Here is a 12,394-nt window from a genome sequence, read left to right as displayed (position 1 = left end):
ACCAGTCACCGCGGGGGCCTGCTGGGGGTGCACATCGAGCCGGGAGGGGAGGTCGCGATGGGGCTTCTCGCTGTGTATTTTACTGCACTTTTAAAAAACAACATGAATGGTTAAACCAAGGACTTTCATTGTTAAATATCTGTACCCCATGGTTATATTTTTAAACTCGATTTCACTGTAGCTCCATCTTAGAACTTAGACTCTTAGCATAGTCCCAGCATCTGTGTTTTTTTACTTTAAATCATTTTTTATTTTTTAATAGCAGCCGACACCGCTAGTTGATTAGTTTCAGGTGTGCCCCCAGTGGCGCGGCCCGGTCCCCTGTGTCACGGGAAGAACACAGACTACAGGTTTCCTCGCGCACGGTCGCCTGGCCTCTGAGTGAAAACTTTACTTCCGAGTTAGCGAAGTCTGCTGTTCTGACCATTTCCAAACACTTCACCAAAAACTCTTTATTTTTCTCGAATTCACTAACTTTATTGAATTCCCAGAATGATTTTTTCCGCAAGACACACTGTATTTAACAGAAGCACTGCGTGAACATTTGTGTGGCATAGTTCTATATTTCCGATGCCATCGAAAGGTCATTTGAACTATATTAACTTTATCATATACGCTTACCTGAAACTTATGCAGAATTGGTATTTAGAATTCTGAAGACCGATTGTTTATTGAGAACAGTAATCGCGAAGGCGTTTTCCCCCCAGACTGCTGTGCCATGCCATGAAGGACCACATCGTTCGTGTTGCAAACGAGGCGGAGTTCATCCTGAACAGACAGAGGGCGGAGGATGTGCACAAACACGCGGAGTTCGAGGTACGGCCGGCGCGCAGCCCGCTCCCCGCCCCTCGGTCCCTCGTCGGCCATCTCCGGTGCTGACCGGACGTGACGGGAGGGGGGGGGGGTCGTGAACAGGGAGGGTCCTCTGAGGGCATCTCCGTTCTTCAGTGAACCTCAGGCATCGAGCCCCAGTTTATTCTCACTCCGCGTTCGGCGTGACGCGGTCTTGCCGGCCCTGCGCCCGGCCACGCGGGAGACGGAGGTTCCTCCGACTTGTCCTCCGTGGCGAGTAACGCTTCGCAATGCGGGTACTTAAGCAGTTTTTAAGCTAGCGAAGTTTACCCACCGTTAGATGTGGGTATACCAGGAGGTTTTATAAAGAAACCCAGTTTTACCAAACATTCAATAATTTATTATCTGTTAATGTGTCTGTCTTTACAGTGGCCACAGAGCATTTCAGTCCATATTTTACTTTTGTATATAGAAATATAACAGTTTAAAAACCCTCATGAGTGCTTTGAATAAAGAACAAATTAAGTACCATTTCTGTTATGTGCAAACAGTGAAGGATGTTGAAGTACTATATATTCCATAGAAATCCTTTTTTAATTTAAAATATTATTTTTATTACATGCCAATAATTATTCACCATTATTTGTAGTGCCTCCATTCAACAAATATTCTGAGTTCATTGTTTTAAATATAACAATGACTCAGCTCATTTAAATAACAAAACAAAAATGGGTTCAGAAATGTCTAGGTGACTGGTGCTTGGCTGACGTGGACGGTCCGTGGCTTTGGAAATGATAAGTAACTTCGCCCATTGGTTCTCCCGGCACCACACGGGAGCCGCTGCGCTGTGGCTGGAGGCCGGAGCCCGGGTCTCGGCTCTGACCGGGGCTTTGTCTCCGGGAAGCAGCGCCCTGGCCCTGCGAGCGGATGGCCTCGGTGGGGACCTCTGACCTGGCGGCTGGGAGGCCCGAGGTCCACGCTGCGTTCGTGGGGCGTGCGGGACTGCAGAAACCCCATTCTGAGAAAATGCCCGCAATTTTAAACTCTGGTGGAAGCACATTAACAATCAAGTGTTTGTCGAAGTGAAGGTTTGTTTCCTGAACAATGTATTTATCAGGACGTGTTGTCATCTGGATGGCAAGACGGAGTTACCTGTTCTTCACAAAATACCTTTAGGTGTCAAATAAGTCAGAACTGTGAACAGAGTAAGATCATGCCATTAATTTTCTGCCCCGGCTGGTAAATGAGATTTAAATGCTAACTGAACTCCAGGCAGGACCAGTTCTGACTCGGCCGCGCAGGGTGGGACGAGAGTAGGTCTTCGGTCCTGACTTTATTCTTGCGTTATTGTTTATTAATTATTGAATCATTTTCCGTACGAACAACTGTAAACCTACCCTTGTCCCACCCTGTATTTCTACCAAGGGAATAAAACTGTCGTATGGGGATCTAAACAGATCGATGTTTGTCAGGGGAGGCATGTAAAGCAGAATCCGGTGAAGCCGGACACCGTGTAGCAGCTGACACGGATTTCCCGTGTGCCGTTGAGCCCATACGCCCGGGGCTTCCCAGCCTCGCTTTCACTCTCGCCTGCGGAGGAGCCCTTTCCACTAGTGTCCTGGCGGGTCCCCGGTGATCACCATTAGTGCGCTGCACGTGGGTTTCTGTCCCGCCTGTACGTCCGCGCTTCACACGTGGGAAGCGGAAGTTTCCCTTTCACCTCCAGCGCCACCAGCCCCCACCCCCGCGGGGCCACACGTGATAAGGAGCTTGCGGGGGCCGTGGGGACTCAGCGGTGCGCGGCTTGCGAGCCCGTGGAATGCTGGCCCCATTCTGATTCCGAGAGCGTGGCCGCTGTGACGTAGGGAGTGCGTGGTCCCCGTGTTCTCCTTTCCCCGGGTGTTCGAGTTTGTCCTCCGTGGGGTAGTTACGTTAGTGAACGCGGTGCTTAATCGTTAAAGGTTTTATGGACGTTGTGACATTTTACTGGGCCGGCGCGGAATCTCCGCCCCCCGCGTGGGCGTCGGGTTAGGGGAAAGGCGGCGGGCCCCCGCGGGTAGCGTCCTCTAAGTCAGTCCCTGTGGCTGTTCAGGGAGGAAAACGGAAACTATTTTACTCCCCGATGAGCTAGTGAGACACCAGCCCCGCCACGGCGGCAGCTGCGTGTACCGACGGGCGGCACCCCGCACGGAAAGGGGGGCGGAACGCGAACCCGCTCCTCCCGTGTGACCGGGACCGGGAGCCCGTGGTGCGGACGCCCCGAGACCTCGCCCTTCCCGACCACGCAGCCCGTGCGGCGCGCCGGGCCACGGGGGACGCCCCAGGCAGCGGCCCCGCACCCGCGTGACCGCGGGGACGCCGCGCAGAGAGGGAGCAGCGGCCGGGGCAGGCGCGGCGCGGGCGTCCCCAGCCCCAGCGCCCGCTCTCGTGTCCCCCGCACAGTCGCAGTGCGCCCAGTACGCGGCCGACCGGCGGGAGGAGGAGAAGATGTGCGACCACCTCATCAGCGCGGCCAAGCACCGCGACCACGTGACGGCGAACCAGCTGAAGCAGAAGATCCTCAACATCCTGAGCAACAAGCACGGCGCGTGGGGCGCGGCGGTCCACAGGTGGGTGCCCGCGGGGGCGGGGCGGGGCTATGGGCGGGGTTCGGGGCGGGGCCATCTCGGGCGGGGCGGGAAGGGCGTGGCTCTGGGCGGGGAGGGGCGTGGCTCAGGGGGGCGGGGCGGGAAGGGCGTGGCTCTGGGCGGGGAGGGGCGGGGGGCGGGAGGGGCGTGGCTCGGGGGGGCGGGGCTGGAGGGGCGTGGCTCTGGACGGGGGCAGGGCGAGGCTCTGGGCACTGGGCGGTCGCTTAGCGACTGAGGGTCTTTAGAACGCGCTGTGCTTTCCAGGAACCTTCAGCCAGGACTCCTTAGAGGGGCTTAGGAGGAAGTCTGAGCTTTGAAAGTAGGTCCAGTAGAAGTTAGTTATGTCTAATTTAGAATTACGTGGAACAGAAGACAAACTCCGTTTAGGAACGTATTTTAATCTTAAAGAGTCAACTCGGCCTACTTACTAAATGTATATCATTCTGGATTTTTCTTACGACAAGTAATAGATCAGCATTTACTCTGGAGAAGTCATCCATTCTTTTTTAACATTGTTTCTTTGGTATTTTTCTATTTAGGAAACTCTTAGGAAATGTTTTATCTCAATTGGAGCATTTATGATGATATAGTACAGTTAAAACCAAAATTGGTTATTATTAAGTCACAGTTTGGGGGCATAAAATTAGAAATGTTCATGGGCAGGAAAACCTTCTTTCTTCTGCGCGATGACGTTCCCTGGAAAACCAGCGGTGACGCGGCGCTGAGCTCGCCGAGGCCCTCGTGGGTGCCTCCGCTCCCGCTGGGTGCCGTGAAGGGCCTTCCCTGAGTCTATCTGGCCAGGCTGTGGGCCGGTGAATTGCAGGGAGGACGTTACCAAGAGGAAGTCTGGTAGAAGTCATGTTCGCTGGGAGGAGCATTTGAATGTGACCAGGATACTATTTGACCACTGTCCTTTTTCATTTCAAGTCTAAGATTTAAGAAAACTTTTTCTTTTTTAATGTAACATGAAATCACAACCTAATGTCTTTAAACATAGTCCAAACTCGTTATTTGTGTCATGTAATAACGGCAACCCCGTGCCATCTAATGTGCATCAAACAGCTGCTGTTTGCCAGGCACCGTACCAAGAACGGTACACAGGGTATCTTGCGGAACCTCTAGGTTGCCTCACCGAAGGTTATACTGCCATCGTCTCCATAGAGCAGTGAAGAAACTGAAGGTTTCCGAGGTTAGGAGAGCACACACAGCATCACAGACTGTATGGATAGAGGCGGGTGCTCCGTCCCCTCAGGGTTCCCCCTGGGAAGCGCGGACCCAGGCCCCGCAGGACGTGGGGGAGACGCAGAGCTGGAGGGGGACGTAGGCCCAGATGCCGATTCAGTTCGAGAACTGCTCCCGGCCGCGGGGGCTGGCACGTCTGACATCCGGAGGGCAGGCGGCAAACCCGGGCAGGCTTTCTGTCCGGTCTTGGGGCAGAATTCCTTCTTCAGAAACCGCAGGCTTTTCGCCCCAGGTCCTCGCCTGACCGGACGAGGCCGCCTGCATTACGGAGAGCACCGTCTTTCACTTAAAGCCCGTGGCGTGTAGGTGCTCATCACGCCGACTACGGTTGCAGAGCCACATGCTGACTGGCGTTTGACCAAACCTCAGGGCCCCACGGCCCGGCCGCGCCGACGCCTAGCTGAACCGTCGTACACAGTAGTGATCGATCGCAAGAACATTCTGCCCAAACTGTAACCAACGTACAGAGGAGCCATTGCGGGAACGTCCTGCCTGGCTGCAGGCACTGCCTCCCGCTTGGGGCCTTCTGAATGGGATCCACCTACTTTGCTACGTAGAGTCACGACTGGAACAGTCTGTGGCTAATAATCCAGCGCCATGGTGTGGGCATTGCCTGACATGCATAAAGCTGTGCGTGGTTTGGGTTTTAACATCCCGTCGTGTTAGTAAAAGACGGCCTAATGACAGTGCCCTCCATAGAGCCCCGTGGTGACGGCCGCAGTGCCGCCTCTGCTGAGCTTCCCCTTTGTGCCGCCCCTTTAGCTGGACGGGAGCCTGGCCGCGGGGCCTCGGAGGACTGCGTGCCTCTGTCCCGCCTGCGCCGTCCATGCCCAGCGCTGACCACGGGGAAGGGCGCGCAGGCTCCTCCTCGTCGCCCGTCTCTGAATGGCTCCCCGGGCGTCCGCTCTGTGTGGCTGGGCTGTGTGCCCTGTGCCCGTCCCTTGTTCCTGATAGATCAACGGGGCACAGTCGGGAGCCGCCTCTCGTCTGTCTGACTCTGCAGGCGGTTTGCCTGGTGTCGTGGCTTAAATATACTGCCAGCATGCCAAGAGCTCCCAAACTCATGACCGTCACCCGGGCCGCGCTCTGCCTACAGACCCGTGTAGCCCCCCACCTGCTGGCATCTGCCACGCGGCGCCATGCCCTGTCCCCTCGCCTGCCTCTCAGACACCCCTCCCCCGGCCCTGCCACCGTGCCACGGGCACACGCGGCACTCCCCATGCCCTGCGTCTCGCCACCACCTCATCCAGCGCCCTCGTGGTCCCCCCACCCCGCCCCGCCTCTGCCCTGTCCTTGGCTCCGTCAGGAGCTCGGCAGCCGGGCCCTCTCAGCTACAGCCACAGCGGCCCATGCACAGCGGACACAAGTCACATGTGGCTGCTCAAGTTTAATTAATAAAAATTAAGTGCAATTAAACATTCAGTGCCCCTGCAGCACAAGCCACACTCAAGTCCTCAGGACGCAGGCGCGGCTGCTGCTACCACGTCTGACAGCCTGGCGCGTCCCCAGCACAACCCGAAGGCCCAGGGGCAGCGCTGTCCCAGCGGCTGCCCTGAGACTTGGAGGAAAAGCGCCACGGGGTGACCTGCAAGAGCAGGGCGTGCTGTTCCCAACAGAATGGGCTGAGAACGCCGCTCCGACGAGGAGACCCTCCAGCAAAGGCCTCCGGATGCCTCCAGCGAGGGAACCGCGCGCCACAGAGGGGTGCCCAGCACCGGGCGGGGGGCGGGTCAGCAGGGGCAGGACTGGCCCCCGGGGCCCCTGGCCCTCCGCTCCCACCACCCTGCCTGGCTCGCTCCTTCCCTCCCTGTGGCCCCTCTGTTCTTTGGTCTGCGGAGGGGCCCGCCGCCTGGACTACCTTCCCCAGACCCGCTCTGCCCCTGGCCCGCGGGCTTCAGTTCCAACCGTGTTTTCTCAGAAAAGCCTCCTGGAGCCCCTTTCTCTAAAACTCATTTCTTTTCCCAAATATTTTACATTGCATTTCTCTGTTTTACTTTTTCAAGATTTATTTCTGTCAGACACACATATTCACATACTTGTCCGTTTTACTGTTTTGTTTCTCACTAACATGGAAGCTCCATAGTAGGGAGGATTTTTCTCTCTTTTGTCCACAGTGAAGTCCCTGGGTCCCAGAACACTGTCTGGCTTGGTGCTGTGTATCATGCCAGTTTGGACACATGCATAACAACGTGTATCCTCCGTTACACTGCCACGGCCCGCAAAACTCTGTCTGTCCGTCCTGCTAGCCCCTGACCTGCGGCCACTGACCTTCTTACTACGTCCATGCTTTTGCCTTTTCCAGAAAGTCATATAATAGAGTCACACAGTATATATCCTTTCCGAATTGGCTTCTTTAGTTTTGAAAGAATTAGGGTCCCCGAGTCCTTTCCTGGCTTCGTAGCCCATTTCCTTTTAGTGCTGAAAGCATTCCGTAATCCGGACGGACCACGGTGTTTTCACCTGCTCAGTCACTAAAGGGTGTCTTGGTTGCTTCTAAGGCTGACAATCATGAAATAAGCTCCCCAGACACCCACGTGCGGGTTTTTGTGTGGACGTAGGCTTTTTATAAACGTGCACCATTGCCTTCTACAGCGGGCATGGCATGTAAGCAGCGTGCTCGAGTTTTCTTTAAATCTAAATTAATTCCCTATGAAGTTCCTCCATGGGATTGCTGGACAATTCCGTCTCGCCCGAGGATATACTTGCTGACTTCAGAGAAGGAGGAAAGGGGCGGGAGAGAGAGACCCGTGCAGGAAGGAAACATCCATGGGTTGCCTGCCATACAAGCCCGACCAGCGGTCGCACCCGCAGCCTGGCCCTGCCCCGACCAGGAGCAGACCTGCTCCAGCCCAGCGAGCCGTCCCGGCCACGGCCGCGGTGTGCTCTCGATCGACTTCTTTCTTTCCACACTCCCTCCTCTCCCCGTGGAAAACACGCACAGATTGTTCCTCAGTGGGTCCCATCCACGGCACAAGGGGCGTGTGCTCTCTTCTTCCGAGCCCTGAAAATAGTTGGAATATGGATTCCCCCAGGGCCGTGCCCTGCTGGCTAAGCTCACCCACGCAGAGGAGGCACATACGAGGGTACAAGTACGGAATGGGCTGCGGTGATAGAGCGTGTGCTTAACCTAAGAGAGTTAAGGAAGGAAGGGAGGAAAGGAGGACCAGGCAGGAAAACTGGCGTCAAGAAGGCAGTGCCGGTGAACTGGAAGGTTGGGAAGCTGCAGGAGGTGTGAACTTAAGGGTTCAGAAATGCAGCAGTTTAAGACTGACACAAACCGATGTGGCCGTGACCGTGGCGAGTGGAGTCAGTTACAGGTCACAGTGACGAGGAGGTCGGAACACGGAACACGGAAGGCTGGGACCCTCCACGGGGCGCATGTGTCGAGTTACCCAGGATCATTCCAGTGTTTTGGATGGAAGGGAAGATCATCAGGTCTTTTCAGTCTTCAGTAAATAGAACGGCCAGCCCGGGAGGCTGACGGAGGACTCCAGACGGGGAGTTGCATAAGGAAGCGCTGCCAGGTTCACCCCGGGCCTCAGAGGCGCCTCGGAGTCTGTCTTCCCTGAAATACATGCGGCAGAGCCACGCGGGTAGGAATGGAAAATGCACTGCAGGGTGGCAGAGATTGCAGCGCCTGTCACGTCGCTCCCCTGCGGAGTCCCAGAGCAGCCGCTCGGTAGGGACGACGGTTCTGAAGAACCAGCAGATGCAGCTGAGGGCCGACTGTCCAGGTCGGGACCGACAGCACCTGCCATCGAGCTGAGACCTGTGACTCCATGGACTGTCAGCGTTGCATCTGCTGCTTTTTCCCCCCTGAAACGCATACATTTTCTTTTTCCTTAGGATGATTATTTTTAATAAGCCTCTCAGAAGTAAGACACTTTGTACAATGCTTGAAACATACAGTTAGAATTACCTAAAACGTACAGATAATGACAATGAAGAAAACCAGTGGTGAAGACCAGCCCACAAATGTTAGATTTCTCAGCCATGGAAATCATAGTTTTAAAATGAAAACTCGTGTTTTGGATCGCCACGTGAATGAAGCTCCTCCGTGGCTTACAAGTGGCACGAAGCTCATACCCTTCGGCCATCTGCGACAGGGTCCGAGAGGCAGGGGCGGCGGCCGAGCCCCTCCGTCCTCTCTCCCGCCGCAAACTGAAACGTGCCTGGACCGAAAGAAGAAAATGCTTTCAGGCGGGAACATCCATTCGCTGGGCAGACGACATTTTGTTGGACTCGTTGAAGATGGTGTGTTATTAGGTGGCTGAGAAGAATCTCTGGACTCCTTTGATGTGACTTTTTTATAAGCCTGCTTTTTGGATTAAACATCTTTACTTCGATATCACCACATTCCCTGAAATAATACATTCAACTCATCGGCTTCTTGAAAATCATAAAAACACATGTTCAAACATGCAGGCGTTTGAATTCAAGCAGTATGTTTCACCATAAGTATCATTTATTAATACACATACGTATACTTGATTTTATGAAGAAGTGAGTACGTGAGTGTCCGGTGGACGTGCCCCCTGGGACGTGCGCACCGGCGCTGGGCCTTAGGCGGTGGGTTTGATGTCTGGGTGCCTATTCAGCTGAAAAGTGCCCCCACCCTGGAGTGCTGTGTCTGAGGTCATCTGTCATGGATGCATCATAGCGAGAGGAGACTTGATGTTTGTGGCATTTTAAGGAACCGAGTTAAAGCCTGCGGAGCAGAGAGAAACGGCGTGTGGACCCTCATCCCTGTTCACTTACTCGCGTGCCCGTGACCTGGTGGCTCCCACACGCTCCCCCCCACCCCCCAGTCCTCGCCAGGCAGATCAGCATGAGCCGCGGCCTCGCCCACGGGGTGGGATCAGCGTGGTCCCGGCAGCGACTTGCAGAAGCGTGTCACGCCTCCCTTTTCCTACCCAGCATCCCTAGGAAACAGGCCTGTATTATCACCTGTGTTCTGTGTCCAGATACTATTTGTAGAATGTAGTAGCCATGTTGTTTTTAAAAATGAAAACAGGTACATTTAATATGCATACTGTTACTATTTTTTAGAAGTCTAAATTTTTAATATACTTAGGACTATTAACATAAAATTATTTTTAAGGATATATCAATATAGCCTTATTGTATTTTCTTCGTGTTACATTTTTGTTGATGATTTTTTTTATGTGCACACCTTTTAATAATGTAATTATGAAATTCCTCAGCCAAAGTTTTACTTTCAGTCATTAACTTTCTATCCCGCCCTTTTCGTAAATAACGGTTGAGACATTCAGAAAAAGTATTAAAGGCGTTGAGGCAGCCAAGAAAAAGAAACCGGCATGCAGAGCACTCAGGTTAAATTAAAGAAACTGAAAGAATTTAACGCTTAATTCTCACTATACTGCTGTATTCCAGAGATGACGTCCCCAAACTGGAAGAAAATCCAGCTTTCATCCAACCCCCTTTGACAAAGTAAAGGCTGCTAGTGCTCTCGTCGCTTAGGTAATAGATCTGTAGGACAGAAGCATCATACAGCAAGTGACGTCTGTCTCCCGCCAATCTCTCTACGTAACTAACTTCTGGTCAGTTTAGTTTGGTGTTTTAGAACAGCTAATCTTTTCCAATAGGATTTTTACTTTGGCTACAGTCAATCCAGTTCACGGGATAATGATCAGTTCTAAACACCTAAAGTATTTTGTATAATGTAAACCCTGTGGGAAAAAATCATAGAATTTATATGTTTTTATACAAAGATTATTATAGAAATATATGCACCAGCTCTGTAAAGACCCCTGTGAGCCTTTTCAGTCACAATCCAGGCAGAAAACTCGGAAAACGAATAGCTCATCTGTCAGTCAGTTACTGATATGATACAAGCCCCCAGAAAAATCAGATGAATCAGTCTTTTTAAATTAAATCTTAAACCACTTATATCAAGTTGAAAAAAAACTCTTCTCTGAAGAGGTTATTCACCATTAAATGAATGGTCAGCTCCTTCAGCGTTAGGCCACGGAGCCCCACGAAGACTTACTTCCACGTACTTCAGCAGCCTGTCCAGCGGGGGTAAGCACTACGAATTTGATTCATGGGATTCATCTAAGAAGCTACAGGTTGTTATATACATATTCCTTGGGGACAGTGCTAAGACAAAGCGTTTTCTTTTAAGTCAAGGTCCTTCTTTCTCGTTCCTCAGCAAACAGGCGCCGGTCAGACCCGGTACCTAAGATGAAGTTGCCGTTCACAGCCAGGGAGCTGGGTGTTAGTTACGTAAAGGGGGCGTTTATGCCTTTTGAGTCTTAACATACGTCTTAGAAATTACATACGGGTGGCTTCTGGGTGAATAAAGACTTTGGAGGGCTAGGCAGTGAAATCTACCTTCATCACAAAGGCATCTTTAAGTTTATAAACCAGCTTTGTCCAGCTGAGTCAGCTGAGCGCTTCTGAGGGCACGTGGGGGCACACTGGTCAGCAGAAGCTTCACGCGTTTTGGACGCTTCGCTGGAGTGTGTTGGTTTCCCTAGTTAAAATCTGACGTAGAACTCCTGGCGTTGGCCCTGCCCAGCAGCGCAGCTGGTTAGATAGAGCGTCATCCTGAGATGCCAAGGTTGCGGGTTCGATCCCCGGTCAGGGCCCATTGAAGCAACCGACGATACATCAATAAGTGAACACCAAGTCACTCTCGCTCGCTCTCGCCACCCCGTTCTCTCTCCTTGTCCCGCCCCCCAACCTCTCCTTCCTCTCTCTCTTAATCATTAAAAAAAAAAAAAAAGCCCGTGAAGTCCGCTGGTTTCTTCTGCCTGCTGCACGAGAACCGCGACCTCTCTGGGCCCAGGAGCCGTGCCTGCTGGCCACGTGCGCATGCTCTTCCACTCGTTCTGCAAGTTTTTGTTAAATTTGCCACGTGGAATTTAAAAGTTACAATATTTTTGTAGAGGATTAAAAACAGAAGAAAATCTTAGAAAACCCTCTCCTGTTTATTCGAAGAATAGTGTTATACCCAAGTTCATCCTCTTGACTTTGACTTCCGCTTGTCTTCCCTTCCCCGTGAATGAACGACGGTTAGACGTTCACATGTACACGTGTTCTTCTTAATCCCTCCGCATAGAAGACTTGTAGCCACATCGTGATACACCACAGACAGTACCGTGGTCTTGTGAGTATCAGCCCCAAGGTGCGAAGTTTCCTTGGGCCCCCAGAGCTATAAACAAAGTCATATCATGGGGAGGTGCTGGATCATAAATGGGCTGCTATCGTCACTATACTGAGGAAAATTCGGGGGTTTAGGGAACATTGGGCATGTTTCCCCGCGTTCCTTTTCTTAATCCACAGTCACCTGAATTAATCCGACTGTTCAGCTCACCCTTAATAAGCTGTTGCTTCCTGAGTGTTGGAGTAACGACGGTTCCGTGTGAAGTTTTCCCTCGGAAGTATTTTTGAGGAGGGAGTGCCGACACGGGACACAGCTTGTCAGGGACGGAGCAGAGAGGATCGACCATGACCCTTGGTGTTGTGGTGGTGGCTCTTTAAATTCTTTCCTTTTTGACTTCTATTTTTGGCCCAGAACAGGGACGGGAAAAGGACCCAGTAACCCCGCACCCCAGGGCTTCCCCGCAGGAGCAGAGCAGCCAACTCACGGTGTTCTCCGCGACGCCGGCTTTCCCACCCGGGCGCCTGTTGGGCAGCATCGCGCCCGGAGCTTCTGCGGCGCCTGGTGACAAGTGGCGGCCCGTGCGGCTGCCGTGTTGGCGTGTCAC

The 12,394-nt window shown here is 52.8% G+C and overlaps 1 protein-coding gene across 2 annotated transcripts in view; it reads left to right on the top strand.

Annotated features, from left to right (window-relative positions):
- NBEA (neurobeachin) overlaps positions 1–12,394 on the top strand; it is a 377,725-nt gene that overhangs the window by 180,900 nt on the left and 184,431 nt on the right. For both annotated transcript variants that reach the window (XM_090258648.1, XM_090258647.1), the window contains exons 36-37: positions 708–816; positions 3,235–3,401. In XM_090258648.1, coding sequence (XP_090114774.1) covers positions 708–816; positions 3,235–3,401 — 276 coding nt within the window. The remainder of the gene's footprint in view (positions 1–707; positions 817–3,234; positions 3,402–12,394) is intronic.

Source organism: Furipterus horrens, unplaced genomic scaffold, assembly GCF_987537825.1.
Source record: "Furipterus horrens unplaced genomic scaffold, mFurHor1.1.pri manual_scaffold_12, whole genome shotgun sequence".
Taxonomy (NCBI): domain Eukaryota; kingdom Metazoa; phylum Chordata; class Mammalia; order Chiroptera; family Furipteridae; genus Furipterus; species Furipterus horrens.
The sequence above is the reverse complement of the archived record's forward strand: the minus strand, read 5'-3'. Positions and strand labels throughout refer to the sequence as shown.